Consider the following 21,409-nt stretch of genomic DNA (forward strand, 5'->3'; position numbering starts at 1 on the left):
TCATGAGACTATCATGCAGACACGTTGAAGTTCTTTAGGGTGTACTGCAATCAAAATTTTACCCTTTCATACCCATATTATAATGTTAATTTTAGGTTTAACTTGATCTTTTTATGGTTAAAACTGTTTTATCGTATCCATTTTAAATTCAATTTCTGGAGAACGTGAGTCCTCATTTCACCCAAGATGCCAGATGACCGAGCACGTGACAGGACGTGAAGACATCATCGCACCCTTCATGTGGGCTGTTCTTGTCATGAGCGCCACGCTTGAGAAGTTGAAACCAGTCAGTGGTGGAGGATTCTGCGGACGTCACAGTAGACTTTAAAACAACCAAAAGACCTTACGTTTATACGTTTATGTTCGAGTGGATGAGCCTGAGAGCCGCTTTGACCGTGACATGGCTGAGGGTCCACCGCTCCAACTAGACCCGGACTTTGAGCCTCTCACCCGGCCGCGCTCTTGCACCTGGCCGCTGCCGGAGCTCATCGACCCGGCCAGCTCCGCCACATCTTCCCCGGCCCCGTCGGTGCAGCACGAGCCGTCGACAAACGGCGAGTTCCCTCGCAACCTGTGCTTGCTGGAGGAGGACTATGAAGAGGACCCGGAGCACGACTTGCACGCGTGCCGCTCGGCGGGGGTGTACCTCCACCAGCACCTGCAGCAGCCGCTCCCCCAGCTAGCGCCTCAGCAACAGGTGGTCCCTCCCGGCGCGACGCCCTTGGGTGGCTCCAGCCAAAGGAAGAGCAGCTCGTCCCGTCGCAACGCTTGGGGGAACATGTCATACGCCGACCTCATCACAAGGGCCATCGAGAGCTCACCCGAGAAGAGACTGACCCTGTCTCAGATTTACGAGTGGATGGTGAAGAGTGTGCCTTACTTCAAGGATAAAGGAGACAGCAACAGCTCTGCGGGGTGGAAGGTGAGTAGATGTAAACATCGATTAAATATGAGGTGATACTTATCAAATACAGACAAAATTCCTCGTGGACCTCATGGTCTCGGGGTCTGTTCACTATTTTCACAGTAGCATCTCATCTGAAAGTATACATGCTGAAACTCCACTGCAAAAAGGACAGTAGAAAATTTAAGAAAAAAAAAATATAGTAAAATAAGAAAATGATTACTTCAAATAAGCAAAATTATATGCCAACAAAACAAGAAAAATGTACTTAACTCATTCACTGCCGATGACGACTATAGACGTGCAAATTTTGACATGAAATTTGAATTTAGTTTTAGTTTTTCATTGTTTTCATTCATAGTTATTAATCATTGTTCTTATGAATAACAACGATGACAATTTCATTGCTAAGTGCATCGTGTGTAGAACGGACTCCTGTTACCCTACAACACGGGCGTTGACGTTCTTGTGATCGGTCTTGGTCTTACTGAGACCACATACTGGGTCTCGGCCTCCAAAAGCCAATTTTAGTCGACTAAAATTGCCCTTTATTTTTCTTGACTAAACTAAAATACAATCATGTGACTGAGTTATGACTAAGGCTTTAATTAAATTTAGTCAGAAGACTAAATTATTATTATTTTGTAATTAAAATTTTTAATTTTCTTTTTTTTTTTTTTTTTTTCAAAATTAACACTGGCTGTTTGATTGGATTTTGACGTCTATAGTTGTCATGGCAGTGAATGAGTTAAATTTACCTGTAAGATTTATAAAAATAAGAAAATAATATTATTCCCATATCAACCACAGCAGTCTTGGACTATTTTTTTTTTTAAATACATATATTTTTTTACTTTTGGATAACTTTGCCTGAGTGTCAAGCAGGGAAGTAGCAGGTCATATTTTTAACTGTCTTTGGTATGACCCAGGCCATTGAACCCGGGGTGGAACCCACAACCTCCAAGTCTGAGGGTAGGCACTCTACCACTAGACCATTAAATTTGGATATTGGAATATTGGAAAGATGACAAATGAGCTTAGTAAATATAACAAAGCCACAAACTTGCGCTTTTGTCTGATTGTTTTCATACTTGTAATTTTTCCATTTATCTAATTTCTAGAATATGCAAAATCTTAAAGTAAGAAAATTCATCTTATGAAACCCTGCAGTTCAGGGCCTTTGATGTTGATTAGTTGAGGTCTTAAAATGTGGAAAATGCATGTTTTAAGCCTTACGGTACTTAAAACTGGCTGTTAATGCTCAAGGCTAAGATAAAAAGATAATTAAGTAAACGCATCTAAAAATAAGCACAATGAGGATGTCTGACAATTTCATTTGAAGTAAAAATAACTTGTCAAGGCAAAATAAGCAAATTTAGGAAATTATATCTTAGTTAAGATTTGTTTTTTGTTTTTTTGTAGTGGAGGAGGTAATATTTCCCCTGAAACTTGGATTAATGAGCAAATGCATGAAAACACCCCAAAATGAGAGAAAAACCCATAATCACCCTCTTTGATGTCAACTTTGCCACACTTCCTGGAACCTGTCTGTGTCAGGAAATGCCTTTGCTATCAAATATAGTTTCTATTGTTTAACCCCCTTGAAGAAAAACAAATCGTCCATGGTTTGTTTGAGCAGACATTCACAACTAAATATTAAAATTAAGTAAAAATGCAGACGGCATGCAGTGAAGTCTCCCGTCGACAAAAACAGGAGCTGACACCAAGAGTTCAATCAGTGTTTGGTGAGTCGTGTGTCGGAGGGGAAAGGGGCAGGCAGAAGGGGATGCCCGGAAGAATGTCAAACATCCTCCATTCCTGAGCGCAGTGCTCACATCCTTGTGGGCCGCTTTTCTAGAGTTTCCTCAGCGGATGCTACAGCTCAGAGAGAACGAGAGGGATGCTCTTTATTGCGTCACGTCCTCATCTCTTCTTGTGAATAATACATGACTCTTAATGTGCACGAATTGCTATTTTTTTGTTTTTTTGTTTTTTTCCTTCTTGAATTCACTGCTCATTTATTAGCATTATTTGGCCCTGGTGGAGGACTTTAGTTAGCTTTAGTCGTGGTCTCATACTTTTTATTTTTGTCCCCAATGACGACCAGTTGCACCTTTTGATTCATTGCGCCATGTTCAGCTGTAAAATGTAAATATTTTGTCTGTAATTAATGTGATAACTTCATTATTTTTTATGAATAATTAACATCTTTAAAATATGTATTTAAATGTATTAATTGTAAATCTTTAATAACACATTTTAAAGATATTGATTATTCTTGAAAAATAATAGTTATCACATTAACTATAGACAAAATATTAATTACTCATTGACCCATTTTCAGCAGTAAAAAGTTAACATTTTGTCCATAATTAATGTGATAACTTCATTATTTTTCTTGTGCAATTAATACCCATAAACACATATATTAATTAATTAGTCATGAAAAATAATGAAGTTATCACATTAATTATAGACAAAATATTAATTACTGCTTTGAGCCGTTTTTAGCCGTAAATAGTTATTTTGTCCAGAATTAATTTGATAACTTTATTATATCATGTCAAATTAATACCTTTCAAACAAATTTGAAATATATTAATTATTCATGAAAAATAATGAAGTTATCAAATTTTCAGCAGTAAAAAAAGTTGTTAAAAATATTTTGTTGATAATGTGATGACTTCATTACTTTTCATGAATAATTAATATCTTTAAAATGTGTTTTCAAGGATATTAATTGTACATGGAAAATAATGAAGTCATCACATTAATTCTGGACAAAATATGAACTTTTTACTGTTGAAAATGGCTAATTAAAATCTTTAAAATGTGTTTTTAAAGGTATTAATTGTACATGAAAAATAATGAAGTCATCACATTAATTCTGGACAAAATTTTACTGCTGAAAATGGCTCAATGAGTCAAGTACCCCTTTGAATCATGTCGGCTTTTTACAGCTTACACACAAACATAGAAAAAAAATAATAATTCCGTTTGTGCAAAATTGGTCTTATCAAGTAGCACCTTCTGATTATTGCTTAAACATTCATGACATTCTTTTGAGTCTTTAAGGAAATTAACTGTATAAACTCCTGGCACAAATATAGGATTTAGTTTAATATGACTTAAAGAAAAACACTGTATGAAAAAGTAGTAAATGTCGCTTCTGAGACAAATAGTTGAAGCTATAGTATTAATTTCAACTAAACAGCTCTCCACTTAACCACTCTATTGTTGGCACGCTCTCTGGTCCTTGGAACTGCTGTTAATGGTTATTTTTACACTTTCCTGTTAAAAAAAAAACACGGCAGTCCCCCCACAATGAACTATGACGCATTTCCTGGCAAGTGGATGGAAAACAGTGCCATGTGTTAACATCCCCGCCTGGCAAAACACGAGGCTCCGGTTTGGAAAAAGAGGAGGAGGAACCTCGAATCCACACTGTACATGTTTGGTCAATTCCACGTGAATTGGACTCGAAAAACATTATGCTTTCCGCTATTTCATTGCTGATATTTGGATTGAAGAATGCACATGCTTGAGAGTAATGACAGATAGAGGGCAGGCGGCGACTTGGTCGTGGGTGGAGGGCGTTGAGTTTGATTCTGCAGCTCCGCCTATAAACGACCTGAGGTGGGTGAAGGCGATGCCGCTGCCTCTAAAGCTTCCTGTCGGCCTCGGTTTGCAGCGCTTTGTTTTTTTTTTTGCTCTTAAACTGTAGCGCTATCTCAAGATGTCTTTGCCACCAAAGAAGGCCCCTGGCTTGGCGGGGGAGTGGTTGCCCCTTGGGATGTCCCTGGATCAGAGAATAGCTGCGTGCAACTCACGCTAACCACAATGTCAGTATAGCGATTGTTTCCTCAAAGAAGGGGATGGGAAGACCCCTCAGTTCCCCTGGCATTGAATTTATCCATCCATTTTCTATACTGCTTATCCTCATCAGTGTCGCGGGTAAGCTGGCATCTGTCCGAGCTGATTTTTGATGAGAGGCGGGAAACGCCCGGAACTGGTCGCCAGCCAAATGCAGGGCACATATAAACAAGCATTCACAGTAGGGTTGAATAAATAAGTCGCAATGTGTGGGGTGTAACAATAATCGGTATGAACAAAAAAAAAAACTTTTATTTTTTTAAAAGATGTGCGTGCTTTAGGGCTGGGCAATAAATTGAATTAATTTGCGTAATCGTCATTTTAAAAATCTAATTGTTGAAAATTTACTAAATCGTGAAATCAAGTTTTGTCTTATTTTCTGTTACACCCAAATGTTATTGTGAGCTGTAATTTTGGCAGAAGGCTGGATTAAAAAAAAAAATAAAAAATTTTAAACAAGACATGTTTTCAATACTGCGATTGGCTGGCGACCAGTCCAGGGTGTCCCCCGCCTACTGCCCAGAGCGAGCTGAGATAGGCGCCAGCACCCCCCGCGACCCTTGTGAGGAATAAGCGGTCAAGAAAATGGATGGATGGATGGATGGATGGATGGATGTTTTCAATAGCTACCAACTAATTAATTGTGGCATTTAAACACAAAGTATGAATGTTAAGTTTATGTTAAAACTGATTTAAAATCGGTATACAATGTTGTTGTCTGAACATTATACACAGGAACTACGTTTGAATTAACAAAACCTTTAAATAAATATGAATGTTTGTCAGGTTTATTAGATTAAAATAGTTTTTATTTTTTGGCCATATTGGCTAGCCCTAGCATGCCTCAAATTGAATCGAATCGTTCACAACAAACTTTAAAAACATTAATGCTCTCTTGTACAGAAGCGTAGAGCTGCCAATGTGGAGTAAACATTTTTTGGCTGGCAACTATGTTCGAACATACTCGCAAATATGTTCGAACGTACATGTAGGCTACATGCTACAAAGTTAGCATACCTTCCCATAATGCCACGGGGTATTATTTGTACATGCGCGAGTGAAAACAAAACCCAATTTTTTAGGCATTTGGGCCACATTACCAATTCATTAGAAAATTAAGTAGACAAAAAAAACAGTGTTTATACGTAACTTTTACGATTATGTCTGCCGTGCATGATTTAGGTTAATAATTTTTTTTCACTCACCCCGTGGCATTATGGGAAGGCATGCTAACTTTGTAGCATGTAGCCTACAAGTACGTTCAAACATATTTACGAGTATGTTCAAACATATTTGCGACTATGTTCGAACATATTTGCAAGTATGTTCGAACATAGTTGCCAGCCAAAAATGTTTACTCCACATTGGCAGCTCTACGCTTCTATACAAGAGAGCGTTAATGTTTTTAAAGTTGTAAAATGTACATCGTAAACACTGTGCAACTGAATTGCGACCAAATTCACATGATTTTTCAATCACTTTTGCCAGTATGCACGCTAAGAAGGAGTTATCCAAAGTGTTAAGACATTGTTCAATAAAGAACCCATTTACTCTCGGATTAAACGTTTTTATTGAGTTTCTGAGGTTTCTATATCCGCATTTTCGGCCTAGGACATTCAGGGACACGGTGCTGATGACAGACGAGATATAAAGTGGCATGTTGAATAACTGTCGGACAATTGTCTTGGGAATCACAAGGTGAAAAGAGGAGAGGACCGCCTGGGAACTTAAGAGGCGCGCTGAGAGTTTAAAGTAACCCCATGAAGAAAGGGAGGAACAATTTTGGTTTAAGGGAAGGAGGGAAGCACTCAGCTGACTCGGAGGCCTGCATGCAGTCTGCCCGTGTGTGAGTCTGCGGAATCCTTGGCATGTGCGCTACTGCATTGTCCACCAGCCTGCACTAAACAATAATATCCCTCCCATCCCACATAGTATGTTCACATAAAGAACCTTGCCTAAGACGATTATGCAAAAACACACCACAATATGATATTTAAAGTGGCTGTGGAATGAATTTGACAAAACTTTTGGAACAAAGGGTAAATGTACCGAATCATTACTGGAGGACAAGCAGTTGGTGTGCTTTTTGACATTTGACAGTGTTTTTTTGGGGGTTTTTTTTGAACGGGTGGACAAAAGAACACATTTATTTTTTTTATTTTTTTATTTTTTTTTACTGGGTCGTTATGTAAATGTAGTCAACCACATTGTGCCCATTTGTTATCACACATATTTTCTCCGTCTTCTTCTCAGTCCAACTTTGATGTGGTTGGTTGAAGTAAGTCACCCTGCAGCATGTTCATGACGTATGCACATGACACAGCTATTAAGAGATGATTTTTATCTGCAGGGTAGTGCATGCTTATTTTTTAAATATACATAGAGACATACGTATATATTTTGCTACTTTCCAACTCAAAACTCACCACAAGCTTTTGTTGAACTCCACTTGTTGAGTGACAGAAAAATGGGGCAGGGTAGAACCGGCAGTCAGCGACAGGAAGTGGTTCATCTCTTTACAGTAAAATTTCTCTTATTGTAATATTTTGAAGTTGTAATAGCGGTGATGATACCTGTCTCTATTTCTATCTCCATCCATCCATCCATCCATCTATCTATATCTATCCCCACCCATCCATCCATCTATCTATATCCATCCATCCATCTATCTAAATCCATCCATCCATCTATCTATATCTATCCCCATCCATCCATCCATCTATCTATATCCATCCATCCATCCATCCACCCACCCATCTCTCATCTATCTCCATCCATCCATCCATCCATCCATCCATAAATTTAATCAGCCAATTAAATAGTTGTTTTTACTACGAAATATCAGACTCAGCATCAGCTTCTAAAAAGAAAATTGTAGCCAGGCCTTATAATAAAATGATCCCCTTTACTTTTAGGGGGACTCCTCTGGCCTATTAGTAATTGGGTCTGGTGCTATATACAGTATGTACAACATCTGTACAGACTGCACATGGGTCCAGTTTCACTTTGACTGCACCTGACCGGTGGAGCCTTGTTTGTTTGCTCATCCTGTAACCGTTACTGCAAGCCTCATGCTTGGCTACACAAGGAACAGCAGCTGTGTCAGTGAGATTGTTTTCAGGTCCAGTGGGAGGGGCCTGAAGTTTTATAAAATATATACAAAAAAAGATTACAAATATAGTTTACTTTGGAGTGATATTGAGAAGTGATTGTGTTTTCTACAGATAACAGTTTGGTTGATTAGAAGAGATATGAGAGTTGAGTATTTTGCCATATTGCAGTACTGCAAATTGGCCGATTGCATTTACAGTTTGCATCCCGACATGTGGCGTTCTTGAATGCTGACTGAAAATAGCGGCTGTCAGCAAGAAAGAAATTGGTCCCATTTCATATGGCCTCGCACCAGCTGACCCTAGCCAGTTAGGACAAGTGGGACACACATGCAAATTAAAGTTGTCCTTTCACCCTTACAGACGTGGTGGTTTCAAGCAACTATACAATATATTTAGAGATTTCCTGTGGTAACAAACACAACAGGAAAATCCATTTGAAATGCAACAATGGACCCCAAACTGTTGACAAATGTTTGAAATGGACAGAAGGGATTGGACCGATTTTTTTTTTGGTCCTTGGAGAAAGTGAGATGAAAACCAAGTAAAAACAATCTTCTGTCTACATTTAGAAGTCAATCCAAAGATTTTATTTACAATATGTTGTGTCTCCACCAGTCAAAATAATTCAATTCTGATTAATATTGTTTGCGGAGTTAAGCAGCGAAATCTACTCCTTTTTATCCCTCTATCGGGGCGGCCATTTTGCCACTTGCTGTCGACTGAAAATGACATCACAGTTGCTCAGGGCTGAGGCAACGACCAATCACGGCTCACCTGTTCTCTGCGTTTGGTCATGCGACATTAGCAAGCTGAACCACGATTGGTCGTTACTTGATCCCTGAGCAACTATGATGTCATTTTCAGTCAACAGAAAGTAACAAAATGGCCGCCCTGTCAGATGGTTAAAAATGGATGGATTTTGCTGCTTACTTCACAAACACAAACACAATATATATCAGACTACTGTGTTTACACAAATGGTGCTGAATAGAGTACATTAGTGTAAAGAAAATTAACGTAAACTTTAAAACCATGATTCTTGCTTTTGTGCTTGTAAATGAAATTGAGTAGTTTTTTTTTTCTTTTTTTTTCTTTTTTTTTCTTTTTTTTTTTTACCTGCAGTAGTATTATATGGGTCACACAGCTCAAATTACTCAGTAGAGCTTGTCTTTAACACATTCATTGCCAGACCAGCAAAAAATGCATCATTTGCATCGTCTTTTTCCGTCAATGGCAGTGAATGAGTTAACCATTCCTCACTTTCAGGCCTTCCTAATCTGGCCCTGGGAATATACTTAGGTACCTTTAAAGAGGTCAATCAAGTTAATCAATTTGCAACTGGCCCATATTCAAATGATGTTTCATGCAACCTCAGGTATTTAAATGCTTTAAAGTAACTTCGGGTTGAGAGCCGTATGCGATTTTTAAAAGACGTGCGGCGACAATGAAACATCCAGGCCACCTTAGGTCGGGCTTTCAGGGAACTAATGTCTGGGTTGAGGTGAGGTCTGTCTCAGACGAGGAGTATCCCAGACTAAGGAGACAATGCGTCTTCCCGGGGACCAGTCTGTGATGTTTTGGTAGAACTAATCAGAGGTTGTAGACATTTCATTTGCATATTGCCAGTGATCATGGCTGTGCTTCTACTTGTTGCTTATGTTTCAGGTCAGTTTCAGGCCTGCGCCACTTAATGGCATATTTCTCATTGAGAGAGGAAAAAGTCTTGATTCAAATAAACAGAGACCGATTAAATATTGTTTTCATGCCACCTCACTCTCTCCATTCTGCATCCCACACTGGACACATTATTGCATAAAAGTTGGGCCCGAGAAGGGAAGTTGAGTCAGAAAGTAGTACATTACACATGATCCTCCATCCGACGTGTTTGCACGTCTCCGTCAGAGGCGGCTGAGGAGCCTCGTATTCAGTGAGCAGTGAACTCATTGACCCCGGCCACATAACAACAACAGCTCACTCGAGCACCCTCCCCTCTCCACATGCAAACCCTGTAACCTCCACCCCTGCTCTAATTTTTCTGCTAAAATGTTCTCTCCTCCTCGCATGAAAAGTGGATGAACCAGCTGTGGTTAAGTGTTCTTGCGTGCATCGCGACAGTCATCTAAAATTAATAGACTGAGTATAATAATAGACAAATCTAAATGAATTATTTTTTTTTTCAAATGGAAAACAGTTCAAATAGTACCTACTTATAGGTCTATCTATCTTTCAAGTCACATATTGAGGGCCTTGTTCGAAAATTGAAGCTTAACTGGGGTTCTTTTATAGGAACAAATCTTTTCTTTTACAGCAAGGACGCCTCTTATTTTGGCAACTCTTTTACATTGGACTATGGTGATTTGCTTTCTATGAATTCATCAGCACAACGTCTGAAGTGTGCACTATTGTGCTCTACGTTTTATTATTGGAAATCGTGTTCACAACTGTACGCTTTATGCTGTCGCGAAGCATCCATTTCTGTATATCCGTAGACTCTCACACTGGTTTGTTTTTATCTATAAATGTATGATTGGGCTCCTCCCTTCTTACCTTTGTGTATATTTACATCAACAATGACAGCTTTATGGTTTACGCTCTGAAAAATATTTGCTGGTAGAAATGAATTGTGAAGTTGATGGAAGGAAAAATCACCACCACACATTAACAGAAGCCCAGAGGTGTAGATTGAGAATGAGTTCATGGGTATACATATTTATATAGAGCATTTTCCTGAGTTAAAACGGAAGACCCCGCCTTTAAAAAATGAAGCTAAGCATGAACATGTAGCGACCAACTTCGTCTGTGTGTCGATTAGCATGGGACTTAACAACAAACATAGGTGGCCAAAGACGTGCCTAACTATAATTAAAACAGTGCCAATCAACTGACCAACAGAGGGCGTTGCAACTGCCCAAACAGTTCAATCTGGCCTTTTTAACACACTCTCGAAAATTTCTACAAATGACACTTCCTAGGGTCAAGACAAAACTGGAAAAGACAGCTTTCAAATATGCTGCTCCCTTTTCATGGAATACCTTACAAAAGGATTTGACCCTGCCTGAACGTATTACGCTTGGAGAGTTCAAGGCTATTGCAAATTCGTTTAATTTATTGATAGAATGTTGAGAATTTTGTGTATAGACACTGTATACATATATATTGTTGTTTGTCTTAAATTGTTGGAACGGTTGTGTGTTTTTGTTGCCTGCTGTGGCCAGATTTTTAATCTTTATGAGTTTCCCACCTGGTCAAATAAAGCTATGAAGAGTAGTTGTACAGTAGCTTCTTCTATTATTACTAGAAGGAATATGGACATTATTAAATTGTCCTGTAGGTACCCTAACACAAGTCCGTCTACTTCAAACTGATTGGCTATAGCTAAAACATGAAAGATTATTTTGAATGTGAGCATCATACCATCCCTGCTTGTTCAGCCCTGATGAACTCTGTGGTTGAGGACATCTGGCTTCACTGTAACTGTAATGAGCTGCTTTTGTCTCGTTGTGGCCTTGTCGGGGAACTTCCCCACTCTTATGTTTCGTTCAACATGTTGTTCTACGGCAGATGTGTATTGTAGTATTTGGGAGCTTTTGTCCCAAGAGGCCTCAGTGGCACGATACGTCTGCATGTGAGTTGTGTGGTCACCTTCTTCTTTTCTCCCCTCCCCTTTTGAGAAGATTATGACAGGAGGCGGCGCTGGCTCCCTTTTTAGACCCATATCATTAGAGAAAAGTTCAGTATGAGGCTTTAGGTCAGGGGTGTCCAAACTACGGCCCGGTGGCCATTTGCGGCCCGCCGTTCATTTTTTAGTGGCCCGCGACCTATTGGAGATGGTCAAAGTAAGAAGGGAGGGTACCAAAAAACACTACTGCTCTTAAAGGTTATTTTAGTTAACTAAAAGTAACAAAATAACTAAAACTAAAATAAAAAAAAAATCAATTTCGTTAACAAAATAAAATAAAACCAAAAATGCTTTAAAAAAAAAAAAACTAACTGCAATTACATTTTATATTTAAACAAATAACTAAAACTATAATTATAGCAAAAATTTACTTCGTGTTAGTCTTTGGTGTGATTTTTAGTAGATTTATTTTGATATCAACTGGAATAATGACGTTTGAAAGTATGTCGCACAGAAGTGACGTCATCTAGCAACAGCCAATAGAAAAACACCAAAAGATGACGTCGCTCCCATGGTGTTTTTTTTTTTTTTTAAATATTGTGCGCAAGTAAAACACGTTTGAAAAAATAAAACACATTTAAAAAAATAACTAAAACTGATACTCAAACTAACTAAAACAAAGCATTTATTAAATAACTAAAACTCATAAAAACTAACCGAAGCACCCTGAAAATTAATAAAAACGAACTAAAATGAAAAAAATCCAAAACTATAATAACCCTGCTGCCATATTACAAATAAACTGGTTTATATACTGTAGCATTTTTCTCAATATGCAAAAGCACAAATAAATTATTTGTACAATTTTTAGGACTAAACACAATTTCTCTTCAAAACATTATGTGGCCCTTGCGTCCTTCTGATTTTCTGGATGTGGCCCTCACATGAAAAAGTTTGGACACCCCTGCTTTAGGTGTTCTATTCAAAATGGCTGCATACAAAAAAAGTGAGCAGTTTGGGGGAACCAAAAGTAGCCCTCTCTAATTTTTTTAAACTGCCCTCTTTGTGGTGATTTCAACTCATTCCCTTACTCATGTTGACCCATGAGTAAATGACTCCCCCCCTTTTTTTTTTTTTTTTTTTTTGTTTTCTTTGCGTGCTTTTCCACTTTGGTGGAGTAGTTTTGCCGCCAGCAGATGGGTGGGATTGAGATGTGCTGATAAAAGTGCACTGACATCACGGGAAACATATGATCATCACCTCCTGTGAAGAGGGAGGAGAATGTCAACCATAATAAATAAGTAGGTATTGCAATTCCCACAGAGACTGTGTGTGAATGCTGCACAGTGTTGCCAAGGCAAAAGACCACAGCAAACAATTTTTTTTTAAGGGCTTTACAGCTTGTTAATACAAATCAACACATTATCGAAAATCTCTGGCTACCAGCAAAATATGTCCCCATGTAGCTGTAAGCAGCCTAGGGGTGACGTCGGAGCAATCTGATTGGACACGCAGCTCAATTGTCTCACTATTGCTTTTGTGTCCATATGATCTCATTTGAGCTCTTGGGAAAAGTGCAATATTTCAGAGCAGAATATGGAGGCGGATGCTTAACTTTCGGTATTCACACAAGATCAAATTGTTAAAAAAAAAAAAGAAAAAAAAAGAAAAAAAAAAAAGAAAAAGAATATTCATTCTATTAATTGGTTTCATTGGTGTAGTGTTGGAAAAAGAAAAGAAAATTCACACGGCTATTTCATTTTTTATGATGAATACGCTTTACAAAATCAGGATTTTGAAGCTGCTTAGTGATCGGCAAGTAAAACAAAAAAAAAAGATATCTGATCACAAGATGGACCGTTCTGTCCAATATATTTAAACACCTTGTTTACTGTACCCTCAACCACCGCTATTCATGGTGGATTGGGACCACTCTGGCCCACAAATAGCCAAAATTTGCATGTACTTTACATCTTTTGAAATGCATTGGAGGAAAAAATAATTAAATATATTAGATGCCACTTTTTTTCAACCAATACTTCGAGTATGAGTACAAGTAATCAACTCTTAAGTAGTCACTGATACCAATACCAAGTACTGATACTACTAGTACTTTTGATGCATAAAATTTCCCCGAAAAAACAATGACAGATCTTTTTTTTTTTTTTTAATTATCTCAATATAGCACTTTGTCTTTAAAATTGCATGAAATTAATGGCAATTTTCTATTTCCTGATCGTAACTCAACCGCCGTCACAAGTACAGATAACTTGAAATAAGATGGAGTATAACGATTAGCATGTCTTCTTTCATCAGGGAAAAAAAAAAGTATATTTCTATCTGTTTCGATTTTGCAGCAATTAGCATTAGAATATAGCTAGGTTTAATCATTATTCACAAATCTGTTTAAAACAGTGGGGAAAAGAGCCTTTTGCAACATGGCCCTGGTTGATCTCTTATACTCTGCTGCCACCTGTTAGCGTTTTTTTGTTTTTTTTTTGTAATAACTACCATTGCTTCAAGCATTCTCTTCAGTTCAGAGGCTACATCAAAGCCTTCTGTATGGTCTAGCATAAAAAAACAAACATTAAAAACATACAAATACGTCTTTGGGATCATGGTAATATGTAAAATAGAACGCATTTATACGTTTTTTGGGAGAAAATGAGTTAACCAGTTCATGGTAAATAACCTGCATCTGTAATATGCCCCAACCCCAATATAACCCTGAACACAGAAAACTGGTAGATGGCCGAATGACTACATGGCTGTGAAATTCAAATAATTCACCTCTGACCCTTCCAGAACTCCATCAGACACAACCTTTCGCTACATAGTCGCTTTGTGCGGATTCAGAACGAGGGCACAGGAAAAAGTTCCTGGTGGATGCTGAACCCAGAAGGGACTAAGAACGGCAAGTCGCCGCGACGCAGAGCTGCCTCGATGGACAGCAACAGCAAGTTCACCAAGAGCCGAGGAAGAGCCACAAAGAAAAAGGTAGAGCACAGTCTATGAACCACATACTTTATTCTCTACTAAAGTCTGTGGATTACAATGTTTTATATGCAGAAGGGGTTCTCAAACTGGGGTCTAGAGACCCCAAGTGAGTTTGCAATCCCCTGAAAGAGGGCTGCTCGATTATGGGAAACATAAGCACGATTATTTTGGCAATAATTGAAAGCATGATTATTCAAATGATTGTTTATTTCTGTGTACAAAAACTAAATATTTAAAGGGATACTTGCCTCCTTGAACCATTTTCAGTAGTAAAAAGTTCAAATTTGTTCAGAATGAATTTGATAACTTTATTTTTTTCCATGTACAATCAATCAACACCTTTAAAAACGAATTTTTACACTTGCACGACATCACCTGTGCTGAGGAAACAATGACCAATCATGGCTTACCTGTTTTCTGGGTTTGGTCAGCAAACTGAGCCATGATTGGTCGTTACCTACTTCCGTAGCACAGGTGATGTCATCTTCAGTCGACATTAAAAAATATTAAGACCAATTAAAAAAAAATAGAAACACTGTGATTATATAAATTCATTTTGGACCAAACAGAATTTATTTATTTATTTGTTTATTTATTTATTGCGATTGGCTGGCAACCAGTTCAGGGTACCTTGGTATTTAAAGTACAGTGTTTTTATTTGTGAGGTGTTTGTCTTTTCCGCACATCCAGATGGCTCTCCAGGACGGGGCCGAAGCCGGAGCGAGCAGTCCTGGTTCCCAGTACTCCAACTGGCTGGGAAGTCCAAGCTCCCACAGCAACGAGGACTTTGAATCCTGGAGCTCCTTCAGAACCCGCGCCAGCTCCGACGCCAGCACCTTGAGCGGCCGCCGTTCGCCTTTCCCCTCGGAGCAGGATGACCTCGGGGAAGCCGAGGCTCACCTTATGTACCCCGGTGGGAGTAAGATTGCCCCTCCCCTCCCGAGCCTGTCTGAAGTGTCTGGATCCATGGGCGGCTCAGAGATGGTTATGGAGAACTTGGCGGATAATATGAACTTGTTGTTTCCGAAGAACACCCAAATAGGTTCTGACTCTCTCCCCTCTAACGTCGCCATGCTTCAGAGCGGCCCCTATAGCTCCCCGCAGCCGCAACAGGACTTCCGAAAATGCATGTTCGCTCAGGCTAGGATGAACTCGATGACCCCTGTCTCGATGCATCCGCTGCGAGAGAACAAGCAGGACTACGTGGCCTATGAGAACCAATACATCTGCCCGGCTGGCCTCCTTAAAGAGCTGCTGTCCTCAGAAGCAGACACCAGTCGAAAATTGATCCCCTTTAAGGATTCACCAATTCCAGTGCCCACCTACGACAGCCCGAACCAATCGGGGGTCCACAACGGCACCAAAATGATCCATCCCGCTCAGAGTCTGCCCGTCCGTCACGTTCATCCCAACATGCATACTAGGGGTCCTCCAACCTCACGGGACTTGAATAGCGGCAACGTGATCCCTTTGACCAGTCTGAGCGGTCTCTCGAGGGGCCCGCCTCAACTGACGCACATGCAACTATCCCGCGGTCACTCGGCTCATCAAGTCACGTCGCCGTACCGCGGCAGCAACGGCTACAGGGAGCTTCGCCCGCATGCTCATCATCAGGAGCGGCTGCCCAGCGACCTCGATAACATGTCCATCGAGAGGTTTGAATGCGACATGGAGACCGTCCTCCATGACACCCTCATGGACGGCGGCGCGCTGGACTTCAATTTCGACCCAGCAGCCGGGTCGCAAGTGTTCCCCCTGAATGGTCAAAAGTGTTTCCCCTCCTACACTATGCGTTATCCTCACCCTGAGACAAAAATCATTCAAGATACTCCACAGAGTAGCTAATGTTAAAGTTGCCGTTTTATGTCTATCAATGCTTTGCGTTACGTTTAACTCATTCACTGCCATTGACGGAAAAAGACGTCAAATGATAATTTTTTTTGCTAGGCTGGCAGTGAATGTGTTAATTGTCTTTTTTTTTTTTTTTTTTTTGTCAGAGACACATGACACAAGTTTACCAGTACCTATGAAAGAGTAAGTCAATCCCCGAAAAATATTTCAACTACATTGCATTCCGATTAATTAATATTGTGTTTGTGAAATCTGAAATAAGCAGCAAAATCCACTCGTTTTTAGCCATCTCAGGGGCGGCCGTTTTGCCACTTGCTGCCGACTTAAAATGACAACCAATCACAGCTCAGCTCCAGAAAACAGCGGATCATTGATTGGTGATTGGTCATTACCTGAGCCCCGAGCAGCTGTGATGTCATTTTTAGTCGACAACGAGTGGCAAAATGGCTGCCACCTGAGATGGATTTAAAATGGGTGGATTTTGATGCTTAATTCATATTCCATAAACACAATATTGATTAGACTAGTGGGGTGCATCGAACATATTGTAAAGAAGATTTTTTTTAGTTGACTTCCGCTTTAAATACTGGTGATACGTACTGTATTTTAAAAATGGGTGTACAGTGTATATGCAGTTAAGTGGCAAATTAATGACGGACTAGGCAAAGTCTTATGCTAGTTGTATTTTTAAATAGTTTTTTTTTTTTTTTCTAGCTGGAATTGACACAAAATAGAGGCAATAAACTAAGAAGACATGTTTTAGATTGTGTTTTATATATTTTTTAAAAGGGTTCATATATCTCATCAAATTGCTTTGAAGAAATTGAATTATTTCTAATGTATTCTAGAGAATTCTAATAAGCTATTTATATTAACTATTGTATTAATTATGACTACATTTGGAGATAAAATTTTTTGTCCCATGAAAAAAAAATAACACCAAAAAAATTAAGCATTTTTTGAAAGTATTTTGCCATTTTCCCAAAATATACCCTTAAATAGACATTATTTTCAAAAGTTTGCCAGGGTGTGATTTTTTATTTTTTTTTGCCATATACGGGAACTTTACAGGTAAACTTAGTATGATGCCTTTTTAATTATGTCAAGTTTTCCATTAACACTTTGTTTTGATTTCATTTTGATTTCATCTACAGTAAATAAATAAATTAATTAATAAAAAAAATACAAGTAAAAAAAAAAAGACAAAATGAAGCAAATCTGTGGAGAAGTGCGCCGCGGAAGTCCCATTGAGATTTACAGAAATAATACAGATTTCTATTGGACCACAATAGAAAAGCAATGCCTGGTTTTCATGAGTTAAATATTAAATATTACTTTTGTGAGTTGGTGTTTCTTTGACTAAAGGTAAACCAAATAGCTCCACAACCTTGTGGAGTTTCTCTTTTTAAAGTTTACATTTCACATTAGTGTCTCCGAGTTCAAACAAGCAAACTTTATTAAAAAAAACAAAACAAAACAACAAACATGCAATTTCTATAGAAATAATAAAGTGCTGTACTGTAAAATAAAGTAGGTGAATATTTTCAATGCTGTATAAAAGCAGATAAGAGAGATACGAAAAGCACCACAGCTAAATATTCCATCCATTCTCACCAATAAATGCTTTGTCTTCAAATAACACATAATTTACAAACAGTGGGATATTTATTTTTGTTTTGTGTCTTCTGTATTTGTCTTGTATTTATGTCACGACAATAGCCATTTACGAGGCGTTGCCTTCATTGTTTTTCTGAATGCCATAATTGAAGTGCATATAAGATGCAGTTGTTTGCGAATACATTTCAGGAAATTCAGGAATTCTTCTTCCATTGTTTTTCGCTGGAGTGTTCTTATGTGAAATTAAAGGGATGCTTCTCATTCAAACAGCGCTGGAATTTATTATTTTTTAGCTGTACATTTTAGCACCTAGATTTATGTATCATTTGTTTTTCGCTCTATCTTTAAAAAAATGCCAATTCACTGTGCCTACATACATATGCTGTCAGTAGTTATTATATCTGTTGTGAATATACTCGAAATGCTATACTGTATGTATGATTATGAAATTTTGTTCTCATGTATCTCAATTCAAACTATAGCAGTAAATAAACATTCAATACCTCAATTTGTTTTAACCTCTTGAGCTTTGAAGGGATTCTTTTGCTCCTGCTGTAATGTTACTTACTTGTTTTTGTACATATTTTTGTTTGCATGTGAAACAGGTTCCTTATGGACATGTTCATAATATTTTCTCTCTACTTGCTGCTTTGCATGTGTTATTTGAAAAAGGATTTATAGCCATTAGTTTCTATAGTAAATATTTTCTGACACAAAACAATAAACAAAATATATTGTTTTGTAATATGACTGTCGGTTTAACATTTTTGGACTTGTCTAATAAAGTGGAAAGTGTTGTTATTGTTCATCTTACTACAGCAACATCTTGGTAAAATTTTATTATTATTATTATTATGTTTAGCTAAATAACAAAAGCAAGACATGAACATGCAAGTTCTTATTTTTGAGACTGGAATGCCAAACCTCACAACTGCAGGCAGATGTGCTAATAACTAGGTCATCGTGTTGCCCTCTGACTGCCTCCTGATCAAATATTTTAGTAGGGAGTAGCACACAAGGCCTATTCAAATTATATGTCAGATTACAATATGTCCATGTGTGAGTTTAAACACAATACTGCTGCCTATATGGCACCCACTCGCCACACCGGTGCAATCTTATTATTATGATTCAATTGGACCGTTTTCTGGACCCTATTTTAAAGATTCAAAATATCAAAACGGATCTGGTTCACCAAGTCACAGTCAGACTCATTTTATGGCCACGTGAACCTGATAAGATATTACAAATGACCTGTCCTGTAGCTATCCTTGAATACCTTTGAAGATATAAAGGTTACATCTTAAGTCAAAACTGCTGATCAGTTTGTACTTGACATTTAGAACACACAATGCAAATTGTTTTTGCTGTTGCAGTTACCTCAAATGACACCAGATGATGGATGGCTGTTCACAAGTTTTATCGTTCCGAGCGACAACAAGGAGAGTAAAAGTTCTCTAGCTGGCTTGTGTACTTGTTTGAGTACAGTCTTCACTGGAGGGCATCTAAAAACCTGGAATGATACTCTGTTGCGCACAGACCACCGTGTAGGCCAAGTTGGCCTTGCCCGCAGTGCAAAATTCTATTCACCAACAAAACCAACAATGATAAATCATGAACACTGAACAGTGTTTCACAACCCTTTACAGTATTGATTTTCTGTCACGCTTTTATATAGCTTATCCTAGTTGACTTTGGGTTAACCTGACTACACTTATCTGAGTACACTAATACTGTACTTACAGATGGATGGAATTATTAATAATTAGTACATTAATGCAAGTAACTGTTGAGGGATAAGGTTGATGCAGTGCTGCACAATCTGTACATGGTGTCACAGATTGTCAGAATGCGTAAGGCAGACCAAAAATTCGAGGTACATAATAGCAAAATCCACACGTTATCGACACTTCGCCCAAAAGGTTAATAATTTCCCCTAGATGCCACAAAATGGCGCCAAAGCAACACTTTTATTGCTGTGTAATGAGCTTAATGTGATGAGGTTTTTCGTGGTTCATATCCTTTAGGGGGTCAATAAATTAATCTCAGTCTGGATAGTCAGTTTTGTCATCAGTCAGTTTTAAAGCTTTAAAGGGGAAGTCACCCCCTCCCCCCCCACCCCCGCCTTAAAAAAATAAAATAAAAAAATCTTCACACTAATATTTCTATGCAGCTCCACAAGCCTAAATACAGTATTATGAATAATATTACGTGAGTCGAATAGGAGTTAGGCAGCAAAATCCAGCAGGCTTAATGTCAGAAGGCAGCCATTTTACTGTCAAGTGAAAATGACATTATAGTTGCCCAGGTCTCAGGTCTCAACATCCAATCACAGCTCAGCATCAGAAAACAGGTGAGCTGTGATTGGTTTGTTGCCTCTGAGCCCTGAGAAACTGTGATGTCATCTTCAATCGACAGCAAGTGGCAAAATGGCCGCCCCCTGAGAACGTTAAAATAAAATGTAAGACTAAAGGACAGCAAAACAACAAAGAAAGGAGACAATTTATTTGCTATTTCCTGATTTTACGTCCAAGAAGTATTTTGGTAATCAACTCCAGGCTAACAGCAAACAGGACCAAAAACTGATATGAAGCGTCTCACGTCACAGACTACATCAGATGTTGTCATCATCATCTAATAAAACACAGGAGGATTCTAAGACCTCCTTAATTGACTATTCAGAAGGGATGGAGATACGTACTGTTATTCTCGCTGCGTTTTTCGTAAATAAAGTTAACTTTTGGCTAAGGCTTTTCTCATAGGGGTCTTGGCGGATGTGAGGTCTGCTTAATGAATCCGTGTGGCCCTCGCACAAAGCCAGGGAATTAGGTGGTTTGTGACTTTGGAGCTTTGCTAATAAAAACATAGCATGCACACGCACACGCAGCTTCTGAGCTGCTGTATATCCCAACAGGATGTCAGAATGTATGTTGATTTATGAAATTAACTCTGGGACTGAGGACTCCTTTTCGGAAAGTACGTACAACTGGAAATACTGCAAACGGTTCACATGAGATATTAAAAAAAACTTTCAGTAAATTAAGGGTGTCTCATGTAAAAGTATTGCTTTGGCACTAACAATATTAAAGTAAGTAGAGGAGCTCCTAACACCATGATATGATGTGGTTTTGTACAATTAGTGCACTTTGAAAGTCACATTAGGCTTTTAGTAAAATGTAATTTAAAGAACAACAACTGTACATCACATTTAAGGCATAGCAACAACATAGCAGGCTATCACAGTAGCCTACTGTACTTACTCCCGAGTACTTCACTACCCTGGCTAATGCCACGATATTAACGCTGTAGTGGTGGTCCTAGTCCTCCTAAATTCCACTTCTAGCTCCTTAACTTTTGATTGTTGAGAAAACTGTTAGACTTTGCTAAAGCTGCTGTCAAAACATCGCAGAGGGCCATGAAAAGTACAACTCACCA

The 21,409-nt window shown here is 38.6% G+C and overlaps 1 protein-coding gene across 1 annotated transcript; it reads left to right on the forward strand.

Moving 5' to 3' along the window:
* Positions 1–77: 77 nt before the first annotated feature.
* On the forward strand, positions 78–18,787 carry LOC144006066 (forkhead box protein O1-A-like). Its single transcript, XM_077504724.1, has 3 exons — positions 78–922; positions 14,315–14,506; positions 15,197–18,787. Exons 1-3 carry the CDS (start codon positions 401–403, stop codon positions 16,349–16,351), a joined length of 1,869 nt encoding a protein of 622 aa, XP_077360850.1. The 5' UTR covers positions 78–400; the 3' UTR covers positions 16,352–18,787.
* Positions 18,788–21,409: the final 2,622 nt, after the last annotated feature.

This window comes from Festucalex cinctus, chromosome 18 (assembly GCF_051991245.1).
Source record: "Festucalex cinctus isolate MCC-2025b chromosome 18, RoL_Fcin_1.0, whole genome shotgun sequence".
Lineage (NCBI taxonomy): Eukaryota > Metazoa > Chordata > Actinopteri > Syngnathiformes > Syngnathidae > Festucalex > Festucalex cinctus.

Bases quoted from the DNA above. Each gene is read 5' to 3' on its own strand.
- LOC144006066 (XM_077504724.1), top strand. From the start codon at position 401: ATGGCTGAGGGTCCACCGCTCCAACTAGACCCGGACTTTGAGCCTCTC. The intron at 923-14,314 runs GTGAGTAGATGT...TGACCCTTCCAG, and splicing joins ACAGCTCTGCGGGGTGGAAG to AACTCCATCAGACACAACCT. The intron at 14,507-15,196 runs GTAGAGCACAGT...CCGCACATCCAG, and splicing joins GAAGAGCCACAAAGAAAAAG to ATGGCTCTCCAGGACGGGGC.